Raw genomic sequence first — 22,401 nt, 5'->3', positions numbered from 1 at the left:
TGTTTTCAACATCATAAATGCTGTTTGAGCAGCAAATCAGAATATTATAATGATTTCTGAAGAATCATGTGACTGGAGTAATGATGCAAATTCAACTTTGAAATCACAGGAATACATTTTAAATTGTAATATTATAATTCATAATTATAATTAATTTGAAAATATATTCAAATAGAAAATAGTTATTTTAAATAGTAAAAATATTTCAAAATGTCACTGCTTTTCCTGTACTTTGAATCAAATAAATGCAGACTTGTGAGCAGAAAAGACTTTTTAAAACTTTTTTAAAACATTAAAAATCTTACTGTTCAAAAACTTTTGACTGGTAGAGTATTTGAACACAGGAAAGCATTCATGCCCTTTAAAACAAGAAATATGAGTCTGTCAGCGGAAGTGAACAAAAATGACAAAAATAACTTGCTGAGATGTTGTCTTACGATATAAAATTCTCTAAGAGAAATATAAATTTGTCCTTATCCAACCTTACTGAGTACACTAATAATCATCTGATTAATTCTAAATGATTTGTGACCTTAAATGGTAATTTCAAGTGATTTCAACCACTTTCCATATGTCATATATGTGAAAAAACAGTCTAATCAATGTTCATCTGAATACAGACAAACAGAAAAACACAATCACACAGCATGAGTTATACATCTTTATTGAAAGGAAAAAAGTAGCGGGATTTTAAATAGATATTTAAGCCAATCAAGTGAGTTGTATCTCAGTGTCACGGCTGTGAAAAGTTGGGCCAAGAGCTGATCAGCATGTTGTAAATCTTTACAATCAAACAGAACATAGGAATCAGTCTCAATCTCCCACTGATGTACAACATCAGACCTTTTCTCCTGTGTTTGCATGCACTCCAGGAGTAAGGCCCCAAAAAAGCAGAACAACCTAAAGACATTCTCTCTCCGAGCGGCTCAGAGAGAACACACTCTGGTCATACAAGGCATGACGTGTTGTGGAGTGAGAGGAGTTGATTGGTAAAGATCAAAGATAGGCAGAGCTGAGAGTGGAGGGATGTCCGTCAGACTGGCGAGGTCCATTTCAAGATTTTGTAGTGTGGAAAGGCCACGAGCAGGCCTGCATTCCGGTTTGAGCAGAAAACTGGGGTTGTGCCTCCATAAGAGACAGATGGAGAAATATGGTCTTGCAACAGTGTCCAAAACATGAGAGAACAAACAGTGTATAAATGTGTCCATCCAACATCACATGGCATATTTCTGAGTCCATTCCCGCGCTATTCTGTTGTATCTGCAAAAAAGACAATAAAAAACATTAGACATTTGAAATTGTGACCCTTCATGCAGCCAAAATGCAGTTTAGTTTCTAACCTTTCTGATCACTCCAGTTACTATGTAATTTCTTGTCTATGTTAATGGTACTTCAGTTTATCACCTTCTAAAATATTTTTACTTAAAGATTTAAGGCAAGACACCCAAGATGAATAGAGGAAAAATTAGTGTTTTCATGACGCGTCATCAATCGGCCATATTGGCAGCACTGAATGTAAACAATGCCACTGAAAAGAATAAAACTCGCATATTTTACTGATTATTGCACCTTAAAAAGGTCAATCATTGTCATGTTTTGGGCTGTACTAATCGGTCGGACCAGGAAAAACATTTGGTGTACTATACAGACTGACAAATGTTATAACAAATCAAAGAGAAGAGTGCAAAAAACTGTCTGAGGAACAAAAGGTGTTTGTGGTTGGCCAAACTGCACCAGGATTTCCAGGGCAAGAATCTTGACAACATTCGTGTTTGTTCTATTAGGCTAATATCTTAATTATACTGCTTGTACGACCCTTTACCACCTACTAACTTTAGTTTGTCAATATACTGCATCCTTTCCTGCTTACTAAGTCCTTCTCTATATGATTTAGCAGCTTCCACACATTTTTTTCATGGTTTAGACAGCATTAATTAGTAGACAACATATTCAGTGGTACATTAACCATGCAATCAATGCTGTTGTTTACATCCGAGTATCTCCAATATGGCCGTGCATCAGGGTAACTGACCAAATTGTGATGTAAGTGCAAACCCTCTGTAAGCATAACCATAGTTGATTGATTACATTAAAAATTGCAAAAAAAAAGAAAAAAAAAAAAAAATTGCAAAAAAAAGGGGGGGGTATTACATGTTTTTTGAAATTTTATATTTAATTATTCAAATTATCCAACCAAATATGCACTTATTTCTCATATACATACATTTCCTGAAATTGAACAATCGATAAATGCTGTTAGCAGCCAAAAAATGAAAATAAATTAAATAAATTAAAAAAAAAATGTTTTGGAATAACTACTTGTACAAAATCAGGTGAATAATATGTGACCAAACCTAGGTCTGGGCAATATGGCCAATTTTTTTTTTTTTTTTTTTTTTTTTATTCATATCAGTCCATATCAATAATTATCATGATAAACTACAATTTTTTCTTTCTTTCAAGTTTAAAGGCAGATTTTTGCTACAATGTGAAAGTTGTAAAAACCAAATGGTTAAATGTGGCTTTATGATCAGAACATGACAAACACTTCATGTTGTTTTAAATCCTTCGCACTTTTTAAGTCATTTTTCCTTAACAAAATAAATATCTTAATAGAAAAAACAATTTCTTAGTTCTGTATGTTTTAATGAGTAAATGAGTAATGAGGTTTGTGCACACATGCAGATGTAGATTTATGTTCATTATCAAAATCAGTAATATCTGTAAAAATTGTAGCAACTTCATTTTTATATGGTGAAATTTAATTATTCTGACTGTTTGAGTTGTTTTGTTTAATTAACCATTGCTCTTCGATAGTATCATCCATAGATCATCATAATAAGTTAAAACAACAAAAATAGCACCTCAATACCATGGTAAAAATGTAATATGGTTCCTAGGTATTTGTATGAAAAACAGTAGTCTAAATACATTTAGTATGCATAAACACTATAATTTAATCACAAAAAAATACTATAATTATATTCCATTACTCTACATTAATAAAATAATCAAATTCGACACAAATACACCTACATTTCTGACACCATACCACTGTACAGTTAGTGCTACTACAGTAAATCTATGGTAAATGATGGCATTTTGTAGATTAAAAAAACCTTCTGACTGTATTGTTGTTTCAGTAACAGTGTTTCTCCTGTTTGTTTCATCTGGCTATAAACCGTCATTTGTTTCACTGAATTCAAGTGCTTCACACTGGCACTGTTTAGTGACAGCATCTCCTCTAGTCAGGGTTGCCAGGTTTTTACAACAAAACACACCCAATTGCTATACAAAACTAGCCCAAAAGTAACCCAATTGGGGTCTCCCATTAAAAATCGCATTCCAGGGGATAAAACACACGTTTTTGTGTCAGGGTTCCCCTGGTAAATTCACATTTCAAAGGCTAAATGACGTTACTGGGGTCGCTTCAACCAGCGGTCATCAAAAACTACCCGCGGCAACAGCGTAAAAGTAGCCCAATAACTTAGCAACAGTGGCTCTAGTAGTTCACGCCATGCTGCCATTTGAACTTTGATCAGAGCGGATAAACGGTCCGAGTGGCACGCTTTGACTAACATTGTATCGCACATTAATTCTTGTTATTGTTTATCGTTAAATTCATATTGCGTGATGATTATCGTTATTGATTTATCACGCAGCCCTAACCAAACCCTTCTGTAAAACCCTGAATGGGGGAAAAACAGTGTTAAGTTCGATGTATGTAAGTGTTGCTTGGTTTAGAAGGAAATTATGCTCTCAATAATGGTGGAGGACTGTCTTGCGAGAGAAGAAATGGTTAAAGTCATTATTTTTGTTTTATTTGCACACAAAAATTATTCACTTAGCTTTATAAAATTAAGGTTGAACCACTGATGTCACATGGACTATTTTATCTATGTCTATCTTTCTGGGCTTTGAACGTGGTAGTTGCGTTGCTGTCTGTGTAGGGTCAGAAAGCTCTCTGATTTCATCAAAAATATATTAATTTGTGTTCAAAGATGAACAAAGGTCTTACGGGTTTGGAACGACATGAGGGTGAATAATTAATGACAGAATAGTTATTTTTGGGTGAACTATTTCTTTAAAGATATATATAAAATAAACACTTAAGTTTTTTTTTAGTCTGAACACATTATGAAAAGCCAAATAACCCCAAATCTCAAATGAAACAATGTTTTGCCTGTAGTATCTTGCCTTAATGTGTAATATTAATTTCTACTAGCATCCTGATGCTTTTCATGCAGTGCTAGAACTAGCTCACACAAACCAAAAATGCTCAGCCATTACAATTTACAGCTCTAACATTTTTCACCTACTTAAAAAAAAGTCATGCTGCTGTAAGACTTTATGGCTGATTGAAAGCCATGCTTACTGCAAGGTTTAATGCAGGACTGTATAAACCCTAACAAACCACAAGACACTGCATTTGAGAAAGATAAAGCATATCTGACTTTTCACTTGAAAGCATTCTGTGCTTTTCTCAGTCATTTCAGAAGAGACATGATAGCATGTATTAGTGATGCACACCTGCTGTGGCCACACGCTCATGCTGCACCACACCGGAAGCAACAGTTTGCAGTGCTTCACTCTCTCTACAGTACCTCTAATGTTCACAATGCAGAGTTGGCTTTCACCTACAGCATGGCATATTTCTCTGTCCATTCCTTTGCCATTCTATTATACCTGATAGAGCACGGTGTGTTAGAAAAAAAAAGGTCTGTTCACTGCTATTATAATTGCATGCCTTTTGTCGATCTGTAAATCACTGTAGTCCTTGCTGTTCTGACAGAGCTTTTTTGTGTCTTAAAATGATGCTCACAACAAAGTCACTTCAGAAAAAAAGGACATAAGTTGCCCTTATTAACTAATTAAATTCAATTTTTTTTTACAACAGTCAAATGTTGTTAAATGAAGGTTTGGTGTTAATATAATCGGTGATAAACTGCTGTAATATGTCTAAAAAAACATTTACAATACCAGGCAAAAGAACAGTACGATTTTTTTTTCTCTGCTCACCAAGCCTGCATTTATTTAATCCAAAGTACAGTAAAAGCAGTACAATTTCGATTTTTTTTTACCATTTAAAATAATTGCTTTCTATTTGAATAAACTTTAAAATGTAATTTATTCCTGTGATCATAAAGATGAATTACTCACATCATCCTTTAGAAATCAGTCTGATTTGCTGCTCAAAAAACATTTATTACTATTATGTCGTTGTTGAAAACAGCCAAGTAGAATTTTTTTCAAGTCTTTTTTGATGAACACAAAGTCTGAAGAACAGCACTTCTCTGAAACAGAAATCTTCTGTAACATAACAAATGTCTTTAACATCACTTTTGATCCATTTAAAGCATTCTTGCTAAATAAAACTATTCATTTCTATAATTTCTTTCAATTATACTGACTCCAGGCTTTTGAATGGTATAGTCTATAATGTTACAAATGTTTTTTGTTTTTTTTTATTTCAGATAAATGCTGATCTTTGGATCTTTCTATTCATTAAAGAATCCCGAACAAAATGTACTGTTTTAAATATCTCAACTGTTAAATATTGATAATAATAATAATAATAATAATAATAAATGTTTCATGAACAGCAAATCAGAATATTAGAATAATTTCTGAAGGATCATGTGACACTAAAGACTGGAGTAATGATGCTGAAAATTTAGCTTTGATCACAATCACATTATAAAATTCAAATAGAAAGCAGTTATTTTAGTAAAAATATTTCACAATGTCACAGCTTTTGCTATATTTTAAATCAAATAAATGCAGGATCGGTAAGCAGAAAAGACTTCTTTAAAAACATGAAAAATGACTGGTAGTAGTGTGATTTTTCTGGTCTTGCAAAAATTGTATGAGACACACTAGATTAAAAAAATTAGTTGTAAGGTAGAAGATATTTACAAAGTAAAAATGTAAAAATATTTCAAAAAAAATGTTAAAATGAATACTAATTAACAAATAAAAATTTGTATTTATACCAGATGTGAACATGTATGTAAGAGAAAGTATAATATTTGCGTGCATCAGTTTGTACTTACTTCTCTGTGTCTGTTTTATAGATTCGGGCAATCTCTGGCACAAGAGGGTCGTCTGGATTGGGGTCACATAAGAGTGAGCAGATGGACAGGAGAACTAAAGAAAAAAGCACAATATGTACAAACACCACGTCATTGACATATAACATGGGATTTAATTACACAAATTATCAGGTTGCTTGTCCAATCAAATTAGCCAACCGGAGCTACCTTATGTATCTGTTATAGGCCTAATGTGTTTCAAGTATTAGGATTAATTGTTCCTAACCATTTTCTAATAAAGAAACACCTATTATTGTGTGCATGTACCTTTAGAAATAGTAAGTGCAGGAGACCACTGGGACCTGAGGATATCCAGACAAATGCTGCCATTACTGTTTATGTTGGGATGGTAGATTCTTGTAGTAAATGCAACCTAACACAGAAAACAAATGTTACACACATCTACAGGCAAACATGCAAAAAAAAAAAGGTTTTGAAAATTTTCCTACCTTTGGTGGTTTAAAGGGGTAATCTGTTGGGAAGTGTATGGTTAGGAAAAAAACGCCACCCTGATATGGACTTTCATTCTGTTTTTAAATAAAAAAGGGAGAAAAATTACCTTTAGTACATTTGCACTTCTGTTTGGGGTCAGTAGGATTTTCATTTTAATTTCAAGGTTTTTATTTAATATAAATGAACACTTTAATTTAGCAAGGACGCATTACAATGATTAAAAAAGACTCTAAAGACATTTATAATATTACAAAAAAAAAGTCAATTTAAAAAAATTAGAGATGCACAGATTGATCGGCCAGGGATCGGAATTAGCCGGTTTTCCACATGATCGGGCAGGACCGATGACCGGCTGGTCAGTCTGCTGATTCTGAGCCGATCCGTTTTGATGTCACACTTATGGCAATTGATAATGTATTTATTAGAGGTCAACCGATGTATCGGTTTTGCCGATGAATCGGCACCGATAGTTGATTGGCGGAACTATCGGTTATCGGCAAAAATCCATGCCGACAGTTTTTTCCGGGTTGGGTCCATTGCTGGAGTGGCTAAGAAGGTCATTATTATACAGCAAAGTCCCTATAGTCTTTGTTATACAGCAGGAGAGCGGCCTCTAGTGGCAATGAACTAACTGTAATGATCAATATATAATTAATATTAATATTTTTATTCATTTACAAAGTGTGGTTCAGTAGGCTACTTTTTTTTAAATAGTAGAGCACTATTTATTTTCTGTTCAGTATCCATTTTAACAACTATCCGTAGATTAATTGGTTTCAGGCAATGTGGTCCAACCTAGTTATCGGTATCGGTAAAATCCAATATCGGTCGACCTCTAATATTTATGTCACGACAGATGAAGCTTGCAGCTTAAAATGAATATGTGAGAGAGACTCGTGCAGAAATCAAAACAAATGAGCACAACATCACTCAAAGAAAGTTATAGATGCATACTGCGGTAGAAAAAAAAAATTATACTATGATTTAGGTACACAACATTGCATGACCAACATGATTCCCTAAATATTAACACGACTGCAATGTGACACTGATTTTATACAATAGCAATTCAATAAACAAGAAGTTTAAATTAAGCAGCTTACATTTTATACACAATATTGAATGTTTTTGCTTAATTTCGTTACAGAAAATAGTTCCAATCAAAGCCACAGCAAAACTGCTGCATGACTCTGAGCAGCACAGCAGTGTTTCATTAATGAATCCACATTTTTTAATGATTCAGAAACATATGCATAAAGACTAAATGCATTTTTCACAACATTTTTTTTTTTTTTATTTAAAAAAATATATTTAAAACATTCATTTATAAAATTATTTATGCATATGGAATTTTGCAGTGCAAATGCAATTATAGAGAATATCTGTATTTTATTACAGTTTGTTGAGGGGGAGATTGTAATTGTAATAATTTTTTATTATGTACATTTTCTGGCATTGGAAAAAAAGTATATATTTTTGTTTGTATATGCTGTATATTACACTTCTTAGAAAGAACAATGAACAAAAAAAAAATCGGTATCAACAGGTCACACTTACAAAAAAAAAAAAAAAAAATCAGAATCGGCCAAGAAAATTGCAATCAGTGCATCTCTAAAAAAATGCTGTTTATTTATCAGAGAATCCTTAAAAAATGGTTTCCACAAAAATATTAAACAGCATAACTGTTCTCAACATTAATAATAATTGCCATATTAGAATGACTTCTGAAGGATCATGTGCCACTGATGACTGGAGTAGTGGCTGTTGAAAATTCAGCTTTGCCAACACAGGAATAAATTATATTTAAAACATATTATAATACAAAACAGTTGTTTTAAATTGTAATAATATTTCAAAATATAGCTGTTTTTACTGTGTTTTTGATCAAATAAATGCAGCCTTTGTCAGTATAAAAGACAATGTAAACAAATGTTTGAACTGTAATGTACATTATGCTATTTAGTAACACGCTTCTACAGCAATGTTTTTATTGCACTCACCGGCCCCATGATTGTTGCCTGCCAGTGGAACACTGCAGGAGAGATTGCATGTACAGCATCAGTTTACAGCAAATACACACGGCCGTAAACACCACACAACATATGTAAAGTCTGCGATCTCACCATCATCCCCCACCGGACCTGCTGAACACTGTGCAGGAGGATCACGTGCCAAATCATTCAATTCCTACAGAGAAGAGTCGGAAGGAGATTTCATGAAACACAAGCATGCACAACCACCGAAAAGACACCGATTTCTCCGTAACGAAGGGTCAATAATGGTGCTTTGCTCTTTTATCACTATGGTGACAGCAAGATGAAACCAGCAGATTGAATGTTTAGCAGCACAGTGTATTTATAGTTCCAGAGAGGTCATGAGGGAGAAGAGCTGGAACACAACCTGAACGAGCCCACAGGCATGTCCGTCTGCGCTCCCTACTTTAAGAGCACTACGTTTATTTTTATTTCAACACGTCTGTTCAGTGGGAAGACACCTGAGGGTATTTCATAACCGGGGGGGTAGAAAACCGTCATCGTTCGGGAGCTTTTCTATTGCACAACTACACACAGATACTTCAAAACTTCACAACACACTGAAACAGGAGGGGAGACTGTTTGAGAAGTTTACTTCATAGTATGGTTACAAAACTATTTAGGATCTCAAACTGAACCTTAAAGGTCAGCTTAAAGATGAGACATCAACACGTTTATGAATGATCATATTAACACAGACTTTAAATATAATAAAGATTTTCAGACATTTTTAGTTTTTGTTTCGTTTCATAAGACCATGGTAAAAAAAAAGCACTGTCAAAATGCCAATACTGAAGTAATCATTTTATTATTAGTTAAATATTAACGGAAGATTTATCATTTGTAATTTACACATTTTATAATACCACCTATGACATCGAGACTGTCTTACGTAAATAATTATCAGCTGTCAAGACCTTTAGTCACACTCGTTGACAATGGTACGTTAAAATTGTATACACATACTTATATAAAAGTATTATAAAAACGACAGGTTTGATGTCGATAATTAATAAAAATACAAAAAACCTTCGTCTCTTGTATTAGAAACACACAGACATTGAACAATACGCCGACACGCTGTTAGATCACGAACATATTTAATGTTACACCGGCTTATAATATGTCTGGCTGATATATTCATACTCAGTATAATTTCCCACTTACCTTATGGATTCGTTTAAGCGCCATCTTCCCACTGGGTGCAGTAGTGGCTCCTGAATAACTAGCGCCCTATATCTCGCTCTCTTTCTCAATATGTGAGCTAACCTGAGAGCTAGCCAGCTGCCTAGATAAAAAGTAACATTAAAAACGTCAGGATGTCAAAAATATATCTTACATTCAACGTCTACAAAAATGATATGGCAATCGAACGCGTGAATACAGACAGGCCCTGATCCCTGTCGGTGACTGTAATGCTGATGTGTGTACACTTCTCTTTCAGTTTGTCTGAGCTGACAAGATGTCCGTGAGCTTGTTGTTAGCCACTTCTTCTTCGCGGTGCGGATAAAACGGTGAGTTATAGCGCGGTAATGAGCTGTGCGCCACCGCGAGCGCTGGATGACAACCCTGGCCGCGCTAATAAATAAAACTTAAAAAATATGGATGTTTTTACAAATCAAAACTTAAAAATGGCCAGTAAGGAGAACTGTAAAGGGGTTATCCAGAAGCATGTTACGTACTTCCCTGGAAACTGAAGGTTTCTCTTGAACTACAGGTAAATGAGATGAAATGCAAAGATAGTGGTCATGGTACAGTGAAACCCAGACAATAGCAGACTTTGAAAAAGCAACAGGGAAATTTGTGGAAAGTAAGTGACTACACTAGAAGGCCTTGAATTGAAAAAGAGTTCAATTACAATTCTGCCTAAATCTACAATTCTATGGTACAAAGATGGCATCAAATGATAATTCCACTGTACATTTAATGTGTATCATGGCAGGTCTAAGGTCATAGGGTTTGACTAAGGTCTTATATGGTAGTGGTTCTCAACCTTTTCCAGTTGTTGTTGAATAACTGGATAAGGAATATGGATGATGATTAATGCATGCATATATATATATATATATATATATGACGAGTTCAAATGCAAAACCAGCTAAAAGCCATCTTCGTCGTCAAAAATGAGATAATGATACTGAGTGAATGCTCCTGACACATAGTACACGTCCATCAAATAATTTTACTTCAAACTTGCTAAATTCCAGCCTCAGCCCATTCAGAAATGCCAGTACTTACATACAAACCTATACAAAGTAGCCAGAAAGAAATTTTAAAGAAATACGTCAGATGGATTTAGCTGGTTTTGCATCTATCTATCTATCTATCTATCTATCTATATATATATATATATATATATATACACATATATATACATACATATATATACTGTATATGTACACTGCCCTCCAAAAGTCAGACATGCCCCTTTGCCAGGTGTGATGCCTGGTTACTGTGTTTCTATGTATAAACTGTTTATGTAATAAAATATGTTTTCGTAGTTTCGTAGCTGTCCCTTATACGTGCAAAATTATCACAAATTAAAAAGGATTCATGCCAATATTGTCCAAAACCCCACTTTTCCAGGGTGTTTTGGAGGGCAGTGTATATATATATATATATATATATATATATAGATATATAGATATAGATATATAGATATAGATATATAAGATCATATATATATATATATTTATATATATATATGTGACCCTGGACCACATAACCAGTCATAAGTGTCAGTTTTTCAAAATTGAGCTTTATACATCATCTGAAAGCTGAATAAATAAGCTTTCCATCGATGTATGGTTTGTTAGGATAAGACAATATCTGGTCGAGATGCAGCTATTTCAGTATCTGGAATCTGAGGGTGCAAAAAAATCAAAATATTGAGAAAATCGGCTTTAAAGTTGTCCAAATTAAGTTCTTTGCAAAGCATATTACTAATCAAAAATTAAGTTTTGATATATTTACAGTAGGAAAATTACAAAATATCTTCATGGAACATGATCTTTACTTAATTTCCTAACGATTTTTGGCACAAAAGAAAAATCTATAATTTTGACCCCTACAATGTATTTTTGGCTATTGCTACAAATATACCCCAGTGACTTAAGACTGGTTTTGTGGTCCAGGGTCACATATATATAACAAATTCATCTTAATAATGTCAGGTAACTTTGATAGAAAGGTATGTAATGAATTGCAATCAACCAAAACTTCAGACAGCTGTTAGTATGAGAATACTATTTATATTTAATATATATTTTTTTAATATTAAAAAAAAAAAAAAATATATATATATATATATATATATATAGTAAAATAGTATTTCAGTGTAAAATAACTGTTTTCTATTTGAATATATTTTAAACATAATAGAACAAACATTTAGAACAGCATTCATTTAAAATAGAAATCTTTTGTAACAATAAAAACTACCATTTTAAAAGTTTGTGGTTAGTAAATTTTTATTCTTTTTTTGAAAGAAATGAATAATTTTATTTAGCAAGACTTATATTGTTGAAAATGTTTGTATTTTGAATAAATGCTGTTCTTTTAAACTTTTTATTCATCAGAGAATCCTGAAAAAAATCACGTTCCCAAAAAAAAAAAAAAAAAAAAAATTAAGCAGCACAACTGTTTCCAACATTGATAATAAAAGTAATAAATCAGCATATTAGAACGATTTCATCATGAAGTATCATGTGACACTGAAGACTGGAGTAATGGAGTAAACCATTATTTTAAACTTCAATAATATTTCACAATATTACATTTTTTTCTGTATTTTGACGAAGTAAATGCTTTTTCATTTAGGATTGGAGGGAGTATATTAAAATAAGAAATATCTTGACTTTTACTTCTTTTGGCTTTTTAATTCTTGTTTTGTCTTATATTAAATCATCTTAATTCATAATTTTAAATAATTGTGAGGCCTCCTGGTTGAAAACCACTAATCTATATATATTTTTTTTGTGATAAACTTGTATTAAATGATCATCATATTCATTGTATTTAAATGCTATTTCAAGGTACAAAGAACAAAAATAACATTACCAGATTTTAATCACCAGCATACTGCTAACTGCTGTATATTGGACATTTATAAGTTCACTTAAGTAAGTAACGCAGTAACAAAACTTAAATGGCTTATATCAAAGCACCTGTGCATTAAATAAATACACAAATAATAAATATCAGCCAGCAATAATGTAGGTTGTTTTAATTACCATACAACATTAAGGCGATAGAACAAACAGTGAACTCGACACAGAACTTTCTCCAAATCACACAGATAAAAATGAAACTGGGCATAAGTAAAACAACTTTTCAATCAGTGTGACTGTATAAGCTTTTAATCGTTATTCTCTGCTCTGTTAAACATAGCCTCAACTGGAATCTCCCCAATAACAATGATTTGATCTTTGCTTTATGCACAGCTCGCAACTTCATTGATCGTCTTATCCATTCATTCTGGCAGAACTCATCCACAAACAACGTAATTGAGAGAATAATCACTGCGACTCCTTCATTACAACTACATAATGTCAGTTCAAATAAAAGCGCACAATGGAGCAATACAGAAAAGTCAGAGGCACAGATATCAACAGATCTGCATTATGAATAAATGAATGAATGAATGAATGAAACTCACACACATACCATAACCTGCATCTGAAATAACTCAACAGAAAAGTCCCAAATGACAAACGAGAAACAAAACTACGGAATTAGCTCAATGTCAATGTGAATTTGTTTGTAATACATCTATCCTTTCATGCCTTCCTTAGAACTGGACAATCACACTGAATCATCCAACATTATATCTTAACAAATGTCAAGAAGAGATTCTTCAAAATGAATATCATTTGGTAGCTATAATCTAACGCTGCAGAGGTGCTTTGGTTGGCTCAGTCCTAGTACATCAGCAGAACGTTTTCTGAGTAAATGATGTACCTGCAGTCTTTTGCTGCATTTCTGTCTGTTATTTGTAACCCTCTATTGTTAAGGCGTCCCACTTTCTCTGAGCTTTGCTCTGCTTTCTGCCACTGTCAGTCTGTCTTGTTGCCATGGCAGTTTCTCTGTTTCTTGCTTCTCTGGCTGAGCTTACATTTCAGTCCGCTTCCATAAGCTCCTGAGAAGCCACTTGAGCATTCCCATCTGATGAGCAGCTGGGTACAGGATCTGCCACACCCTGGGAATCACCATTTGCACCATAGTGCAAGTGTTGGAGACCCTCCTTGCTACAATTCCTGTCGGAGTTTGAGTACGTCCTGTCAGACTCGTCACAGTTTGTCTCTGCAGAGCGAACATTGTCTCCTTGTGATCCCTGCTGTTCCTCCTGATGGGTCTCAGGAGAAGGTTGCTGCTCTGATGGAGGTGGGTTTTGGGGGGGTGGTGGAGTTTCACCTGCTGCAGCGTTCGGATTAGCCGGGGAGGGTTTGATGGAGGCGTGGCACATGGGACACGTCTCTTGCACATAAAGCCATTTTCTCAAACAGCTGCCATGGAAGAAATGACCACAGTATGTGATCACCGCTGATGTCATATCCTGCAGGTTAGAAAAAAAATGGATGCAATACTTCATTAAAATACTCAGAAGATCTTGCTTACAATATATACATTGCCACTCAAAGTTTGGGATCAGTAAGATGTTTTGTTTTTTGTAAAAAGATTCTTATGCTCATCAAGGCTGCATTTATTTGATTAAAAATACAGAAAAACTACTGTAATATTGTGAAATTTTATTACAATGTAAAATAATGTTTTTCTACTTTAATATACATTAAAATCTGTTTTTTTTCCTGTGATCAAAGCTAAATTTTCAATGTGATTATTCCAGTCTTCAGTGTCAATGACACTGCAATTGTAATAACATTTCGCAATATTACTGTTTTTTTCTGTATTTTTGATCAAATACATGGAGCCTTTATGAGCATAAGAAACTTCCTTAAAAAACAAGTCTTAATGATCCCAAACTTTTGAACAGTAGTGTACAATCCTATACTACTATCATTTATACTTGTCAGATGTTTAAAATAATTCAGAAGTCTTTTGCTGTATTTACTTGATCTTGATCAAACATAGTTTAAAACTTTAGTATTATGAAACTGTTTTCTACCTCAATCTATTTTAAAGGGGTCATATGATGTGATTTCATGTTTTCTTTTGTCTTTGGAGTGTTACAAGCTGTTTGTGCATATATAAGATCTTTATTAAGTTGCAAAGATTGAAGAAAACTTTATAAAAGTTAAGACTCAGCCACGCTTTCCTAATATGGCTCATTCAAACACACCTCCACAAATTTATGTTACTGTGTGGGAAGATTTGCATAACACGCCCAAATGTATACACAAAGAAAGAAGGCAACTTTTATTCTCGTTGTAGTATTATTGCAGTAGCCATGTTGTGGAGCCACCATGCTGTGTATTTCGTTGCAAAAGCGAAAGTACTTTGTTTGGCCTTCAAATGAGGACACAACTAGAAATCAATGTAAAGTGGGGCAATTCCAACTTTGCAAGGACATTCTGACGCTTCTGACTCACAGCCTGTAAGTACGTTTTCATATTTTAAAGAATTTGCTACTGACTATTCAAATGCGAGTTTTGAGGAGTGTAGGGTAGTGCTTGTTGTTTGTGTTTCAATGATCACATGATGTTTTGTGATCAAGTAAAAAGACAGTATGAGTCATTATAATCAGTAATTATGTCCTCACTGGATGCAACAAATGCTTCATTTATAATGGGTTTTATTGTTTTTGTCTCGTGGCGCCGGGACAAGGCATCACAACATGGTAAGGGGCGTAACATCTCCATCACATGCTTGAGGTATTCGGCCAATCACAATGCACTGGACAGCTGGCTAATCAGAGCACACCATGCTTTTTTTAAAATGATGAGCTTTGTAAAAAAATAGACATGTTTCAGAAAGGCAGGGCAGAGAGGAGCAACAATAATGTGGAAAATAATATCTTTTTTGATCCTCAAACCGGGTAAACACATTGCATTACATCAAATACACAAAACATCATATGACCCCTTTAAAATGTAATTTATTCCTGTGTTGGCAAAAGCTGAATTTTATGCATCATTACTCCAGTATTCAGTGTCACATGATCTTTCAAAAATCTTGTTCTGACCTGGAAACAGATAGCACAGACATCATTGTGGTCCTCCAGCTGCTCTGCGCTGGCCCGTGGAAGTACGTTGATTTTGCGAGCGGCTTCTTGTCTTAGCAAGAAGCTTTTCCAGCCAGCCTGGGCACGTAGCCACACATTGCAGTAGGAGTGGATGATGATGACCGACGCTCCCATCCAGCTCCACTCTCCCCACAGTGACTCCCACGCACCGTACGCCACCACACACACAGCCACAGCAAACTCCAGCACCCGACACACTCCATTTACGTAATAAACAATCTCATCCAATCCGGGCAGGGCAGCACCGCGCCAGACCTCCACCATGAACAGGCTGTAGATCAGCAGAGTGCCCATCACCTATAAAAGGGAGCACAGCATGCTGTGATCTCACAGAAAATAAAATGAAACAACTGAGTTGATAAAACAAAGCATACTTGCAGTGATGTGAGCATACAGCTAGAGACCAAGATCAGCAGCCAGAAATCCATGTTGAAAAACTGAGAGATCTTATAGGCCATGAATCCCGGAAACAGCAGCAAAAAGCCACACATAGATAAACCACGCAAGTGCTTCCACACACTCCTGTGGAGAGAGAAAGAAAAATTGTATTTGATTAAGCATAAAAAACCCCTGAAATCACAAAAAACACAATGCTAAACTCTCAGATTAAAAATTTAAACACACACACAAAAAAAAAACCCTCTGGTAAACCCATAAAAGGTGTATGTAAACTTTTGACTTCAACTGTATATATACTGTCACACCTCCAATCATTAATACTGTCATTTGTTTAGGTTGTAAATGGAATCACATACCTGTTTCTACTAGCTCCGAGCCCCAACACTACAGGCTCTGTGATCTCACTCATGCTTTGTAGAGTAGATGTGAGAACAATGAAGAGGATGATAAAGAGCAGAAAGCAGCGCTGTAGAGCTGCCATGTCCAACAACCCAGTCTGCAGGGCCAGCAGCAGCAGAGTCACTCCTTCTGTAACACCCCTACAATATATATAAAACATCAATGTTTAAACTGAACAAACACATGCAAATTGTAAACATACACCATCTGCTCTTACCTGTGCATGACATTATGGTTCTGGAGAGCGTTGAATCCTCCAAGGTAGAACTTACAGAGACTCAAAAGTCCCAGAGCCATATAAGACACCACAAACGTTAAGCCAAGCAGGGAATATGGACTAGCACAGCATTCGGACACACTGAAAAACACATGCACATTTAATACAGTTCACACTGGTACAGCCATTCAATGAAATTTGAAAACCCTGTCATTTACCTGGTGAGGAGGTAGAGCAGCGGACCCTGTTGGACGGCAGTGAGAGTGCCATAATTGCTCACAAGCTGCACTCCGAACAACACAAACCAGAAAACACTAAACAACACAGGCACTGCAAAGCCATGCCAGAGAGACACTCCGACTGCCATCAGTCTGTACAACTCAGTCACCTACAGAAACAACAGATTGAGATTAAGAACAGGGGCTATGTGTGTGAGAGATACAAGTGTGTCAGTATAAATTTGTGTTTTACCTCTATCGCCATTATCTCTCTGTAAGCAGCTCTGGCCAGTCTGTAGGGCACAAAGAGGTTGGCAAGGAGGAAGATGGCAACCTCGGCCCCTGTGATCATCATGGACGCGGAGGAGAGCGTGAGGAGCCAGTCCAGAGGGATACACACCACACGTGCCAGAAGAGGGAGCAAGTGCGCTGAGAACAGCCACACGCGTTGAGTCCGCATGAGAAATGCACAGAGTGTACTGACTATTATCTGACCTGCAAGTGATCACACACACACACATACACTGTAAAAGAGAGTCATAATCAGAACAGATATGCACAAATAAGTCAAAGGTAATTGTGACATTGCACAAATCAACCAAAAAATTGCATGCTTTTACTTGCATCCTCTCTAAAGCAGAAGGTAGCACTCATTCCAATTTATACATAATATTTTATGATTAATTAAGTCCTTTATGTGGGAAACTAATTACAAAAGTACAGGAAAAACATGAAAATGCTGAAATATTTTTGCTGTTTAAAATAACTGTTCTATTTGGATATTTTTTAAAATGTAATATTTATTTCCTGTGATTTCAAAGCTGAATTTTTAGCATCATTACTCCAGTCACATGATCCTTCAGAAATCATTCTAATATTCTGATTTGCTGCTCAAAAAACATTTATTATTATTATTATTATTATTATGTTGACAGCTGACATTTTTTTAGGTTTCTTTGATAGTTCAGAAAAGCAGCATTTATCTTAAATAAAAATATTTTGTAACATTAATGCCTTTATCATCACATTTGATATTAAAGCATCCTTGCTAAATAAAAGTATTAATTTCTATAACTCCACAATATAATTCCCAATTCCACAAGCTTTTGAATGGTATAGTGTATAATGTTACAAAGGTTTTTTATTTCATATAAATGCTGATCTTTGGATCTTTTTATTCATCAAAGAATCCTGAAAAAAATTAATTAACCATTTTAAATATTGATAATGTTCATAATAATAATAATAATAAAAATTATTCTTGAGCAGCAAATCAGAATATTAGAATGATTTCTGAGAATCATGTGACTGGAGTAATGATGCTAAAAATTCAGCTTTGAAATAAATAAATTACATTTTAAAATATATTCAAATAGAAAGCAGTTATTTTAAATAAATAATTTAAAAAAAAACTCAGTAGTACTGCTTTTTCTGTATTCCCAAAAAGAATTTGGGCACATACACATTAAAAACTTTAAAATGTTAGAAGAGACTTATATTTTATATGTATTTTTTTTTTACTTGTTATTATTCATTTCTTTCTATCTGAGTTAGTAGGAAGGGTGGGATCATGGACGTTATTAATAATAAACAATATCTGTTTACCTTGTTGTCATTATACCAATCTGTATTGTTACACAAAATACCAATAAAGAGATTTGAAGTAAAAATGTAGAAATATTAAAATGTAGAAATCAGGGGCATTTATTACATATTATATACAGCACAAAAACACTTTCACAAAATAAAACATTTCACAAAATAAAGTCTGTTAGGTTTCAAGGTTTCATATGGAACAACAGAGATTCTGTTCAAAATTAAAATAAACAAACCAAAAACAAAACTGTTGAATAAAGTCATTAGTCATGAGGGTGAGTAATTAATGAATTTTAATTTTTCGGTGAACTATTCCTTTAAAAGTCTTTAAATGGTATGTAAATGGTATGTAAGGATTGTGATACTTACTGGTAAGGGCAGTCACGAAACGGTTCAATGCCGGAGAATCCAGAAAGAGTGCACCATCATACCCGTACTTAGCTTCATCTCTTACATAATCTCTGTCAACACAACAAAACCCTTTGAAAAACTTATCAACGAACTGATAACTTTATTCACATATGTGACCCTGGACCACAAAACCAGTCTTAAGTCGCTGGGGTATATTTGTAGCAATAGCCAAAATTACATTGTATGGGTCAAAATGATAGATTTTTCTTTTATTCCAAAAATCATTAGGAAATTAAGTAAAGATCATGTTCCATGAAGACATTTTGTAAATTTGCTACTGTAAATATATCAAAACTTAATTTTTGATTAGTAATATGCATTGCAAAGAATTTAACTTGGAAAACTTTAAAGGCGATTTTCTCAATATTTAGATTTTTTTGCACACTCAGATTCCATATACTGAAATAGCTGTATCTCTGCCAAATATTGTTCAATCCTAACAAACCATACATCGATGGAAAAATGGACACTTGTGACTGGTTTTGTGGTCCAGGGGCACATATTTCCAAAAATTTGCAATGACCCAAACAACATCATTATTTTCACCTGACAATCTGATGACCCATGTAAAGTAGCAAAGCGCAGAGAACATGCAGGTAGAGCTGGATAATATGCCCAAGTGGCAACAGCAGCACCACGGCGCTCACTACGTGACCTGCAGGACAAACCAACAACGTTACATACTGCATGTTTAGCTAAAACTACAATACTCGTGATGATCATAATATTTACCCAAGTAATATATATTCCAGATGACATATTTGTACTTGAAGAGCATGTCTTCTGTCCTCGCTTTGAGATGATCCGTAAAGCTGTCTATGTCACATTTATACAGCATGTCCAGCACCAAGATACTGGGCACCCTGAGGACAACATTAGCTACCTCCTCTAGTCGTGGCATCTTAACACAAACAAAATAACCACCTGCACCATGTAGAAAGGCTGTCACATCATGACATGATGCTCCCGTATTCAGCTCCTGTTTGGCGGTCCTCTTAAAAACCTAAACGACATTGCTCGGTGTAGCTAATCGGTAGATCCAAAGTGAAAACTGTGGGAGGAGAAACAATGACAGATGTTTGTTTTTCAACACATTAAGATGCATTTCTGATCGCTCGCAAGACACACCAGCCCTTCCGGTTTGCTTTCTGACATTTATCTAAAAGACCTAACACTTAATTCTGCAACTAACATATTTGAAACTAGTTTTAGATGATCTCCGGGCCTGCTCGGACTGGTTTAAAACGTTTTGGGAACTACTTTTCTGTTAAAAACAGGCTGGGAAACCGTCTAGACCAGCGTAGCAGGATAAAAGACCACCATAAACCAGCTAATGGTTTTAATATATAGTGTCATTTGATCATACTGAAGGTATTTGATGGGATGATAACATGAACTGTCGCTATTTTTCATCTCAGTGTATTTTTAAAGACGGTTGCAGCCCACCTCTAGTGTGTGTTTGTAGCATCATGGCAGGTCGAGGGTCTCAAAACAAAAGCGCCTCCGCACAAATCATCCTTGAAAAATATAGTTTCCACACCTGTCACAACCGCACACTGTTTGGAAACTACCGTCAACTGCAAACACACTTCCCGTCCTCCCCGTCTTCTTCTTTTTTTTTTTTTAGTTTTTTGAATGGCGGATCGCAAACTGCAATAGCGCCTCCTACTGTTTGCAGTACCGTCGCCTACCAGAGACTGTCCCGTAGATCTGGACCTCTCCGGTCTTTCCCCAGCACTCACTTTATGTCCAGAGCGGTGGAAAACTATATTATGATTACAGTACATAAAATCTGCATATATTCTCCATATATGTCATATTCTCACGTTTATTAGATCTGTCCAATTCAAACTGTTAACTTTAAGAACCGTAGCCTATTGTTGTGGTGTTTCTTTCTGTTTTTTTATTATTAAATTCTATTGTTTTTAAAGACTGTTTAATGTTAATTGTTTCTGTGTTTAGAAATGTCAAATAAATAAATAAAGCTTAAAAGTCATTTCAAAGCCTCCTCATTACTCCTCAACACACTCACAACTGGTTTCAGATTTCGTAATCATGTTTTTTTCTCTTTTCGGTTTTTCGAAAGAACACATAAGTGTGACCTGCTCGGGTGAGAGTGCTCCTTTCCTCTTCTCCACTAAGTAAATATGTGATAGAGATGTTGAAATTATGATCTATATTGCTATAATTTTATGCATAAGCATGCCCAAAAAGCTAAGGCTACACCATGACTTCTTATCTCTTTCCTTTTAACATTTTGGCCTTCATACCCTTTATTGCTTACCATGTGACTCAGTTGTGTAATTCTTTATTTGTGTACATCATTTACAGAGTGAAACTGCTATTCATTTTCAGTTTCAAACATAATGATGGACATAAATCATAGAGGATTCACTGCATCTCCACTGTTTGAACAGTAAGATATATTTTATATTTTTTAAAGACGTGCATTTATTTGATCCAACGTATAGCAAAACTGTAAAATTTTGAAATGTGTTTACTATTTAAAAAAACTACTATGTTTTCTATTTGAATATACTTTAAAATGTAATTTACTCATGTGATCAAAGCTTTCAGCATCATACTCCAGTCTTCAGTGTCACGCGATCCTTCAGAAATCATTCTGATATGCTGATTTGCTGTTTAATAAACATTTGTTATTTGTTTTATTATTATCAATAATTAAAACAGTTGAGTACATTTTTAGGATTCGTTTTTTTGGGGAGGTCAAAAGTCATGATAAAGACATTTATAATGTTACGAAAGATTTCTATTTCAGATAATGCTGTTCTTCTGAGCTTCCTATTCATCAAAGAAACCTGGAAGAAAAATATTCTCAGCTGTTTTTAACATAATAATAATAATAAATATTGTTTGAGCAGCAAATCAGAATATTAGAGTGATTTCTAAAGCATCATGTGACCGGAGTAATGATGCTAAAAATCAGCTTTGATATCACAGGAATAAATTACATTTTAAAATATATTCAAATAGAAAACAGTTATTTTGAATAATAAAAATAATTCAAAGATGTACTGTTTTTGCTGTTCTTTGGATCAAATAAAATCAGGCTTGGTGAGCAAAAGAGACTTCTTTAAAAAAAACATTAAAAATCTTTGGACTGGTAGTGTATTTTGTGTTTTATTTCTTTATGTATTAATTCATGTTCAGCGTCAATTATAATTAATTAACGTATTCATGCACTGTCATTTTATTCTACAATTTTCAATAGGCCTAAATGTCAATAAAAGTAAAAATAAAAGTACCTAATTATCTTGACTTTAAGGTTAAACCCTAGTCATATATTAATAATAAATAATATAAAAACTATGAAAAAACATTTTCAATTACAAAGGTTCTTTATAACACTATTAAGATTCTA

At 34.4% G+C, this 22,401-nt stretch overlaps 2 protein-coding genes across 3 annotated transcripts; both read right to left on the bottom strand.

Moving 5' to 3' along the window:
* Window positions 1-648: 648 nt before the first annotated feature.
* Window positions 649-10,191, bottom strand: ube2d3 (ubiquitin-conjugating enzyme E2D 3). Of its 2 annotated transcripts, XM_051126337.1 has the most exons (9): window positions 9,967-10,191; window positions 9,746-9,866; window positions 8,669-8,732; window positions 8,546-8,577; window positions 6,542-6,619; window positions 6,360-6,465; window positions 6,054-6,147; window positions 4,605-4,686; window positions 649-1,260 (listed from the first exon to the last, which is right to left on the bottom strand). In XM_051126337.1, the coding sequence occupies exons 2-8, from the start codon at window positions 9,767-9,769 to the stop codon at window positions 4,638-4,640; spliced, it is 447 nt and encodes a 148-aa protein (XP_050982294.1). In that variant the 5' UTR covers window positions 9,770-9,866; window positions 9,967-10,191; the 3' UTR covers window positions 649-1,260; window positions 4,605-4,637. The 2 variants fall into 2 exon arrangements, with proteins under 2 accessions (XP_050982294.1, XP_050982295.1); XM_051126338.1 differs by lacking the exon at window positions 4,605-4,686 and having other exon boundaries at window positions 9,746-10,178.
* A 2,595-nt stretch (window positions 10,192-12,786) lies between these two features.
* On the bottom strand, window positions 12,787-20,632 carry zmp:0000000662 (RING finger protein 145). Its single transcript, XM_051126649.1, has 11 exons — window positions 20,466-20,632; window positions 19,752-20,070; window positions 19,566-19,674; window positions 18,978-19,069; window positions 17,266-17,507; window positions 17,013-17,182; window positions 16,795-16,935; window positions 16,535-16,717; window positions 16,154-16,301; window positions 15,720-16,076; window positions 12,787-14,132 (listed from the first exon to the last, which is right to left on the bottom strand). Exons 2-11 carry the CDS (start codon window positions 19,918-19,920, stop codon window positions 13,695-13,697), a joined length of 2,049 nt encoding a protein of 682 aa, XP_050982606.1. The 5' UTR covers window positions 19,921-20,070; window positions 20,466-20,632; the 3' UTR covers window positions 12,787-13,694.
* Window positions 20,633-22,401: the final 1,769 nt, after the last annotated feature.

This window comes from Labeo rohita, chromosome 13 (assembly GCF_022985175.1).
Source record: "Labeo rohita strain BAU-BD-2019 chromosome 13, IGBB_LRoh.1.0, whole genome shotgun sequence".
Taxonomy (NCBI): Eukaryota; Metazoa; Chordata; class Actinopteri; order Cypriniformes; family Cyprinidae; genus Labeo; species Labeo rohita.
Note: the sequence above shows the minus strand (reverse complement) of the source record. Positions and strands in the feature narration are given on the sequence as shown.

Bases quoted from the DNA above. Each gene is read 5' to 3' on its own strand.
- ube2d3 (XM_051126337.1), bottom strand. From the start codon at position 9,769: ATGGCGCTTAAACGAATCCATAAG. The intron at 8,733-9,745 runs GTAAGTGGGAAA...TCTTCTCTGTAG, and splicing joins CGCTTAAACGAATCCATAAG to GAATTGAATGATTTGGCACG. The intron at 8,578-8,668 runs GTGAGATCGCAG...TCTCTCCTGCAG, and splicing joins AGGTCCGGTGGGGGATGATG to TGTTCCACTGGCAGGCAACA.
- zmp:0000000662 (XM_051126649.1), bottom strand. From the start codon at position 19,920: ATGCCACGACTAGAGGAGGTAGCTAATGTTGTCCTCAGGGTGCCCAGT. The intron at 19,675-19,751 runs GTAAATATTATG...TTTGTCCTGCAG, and splicing joins CTGGAATATATATTACTTGG to GTCACGTAGTGAGCGCCGTG. The intron at 17,183-17,265 runs GTAAAACACAAA...TTGTTTCTGTAG, and splicing joins GAGAGATAATGGCGATAGAG to GTGACTGAGTTGTACAGACT.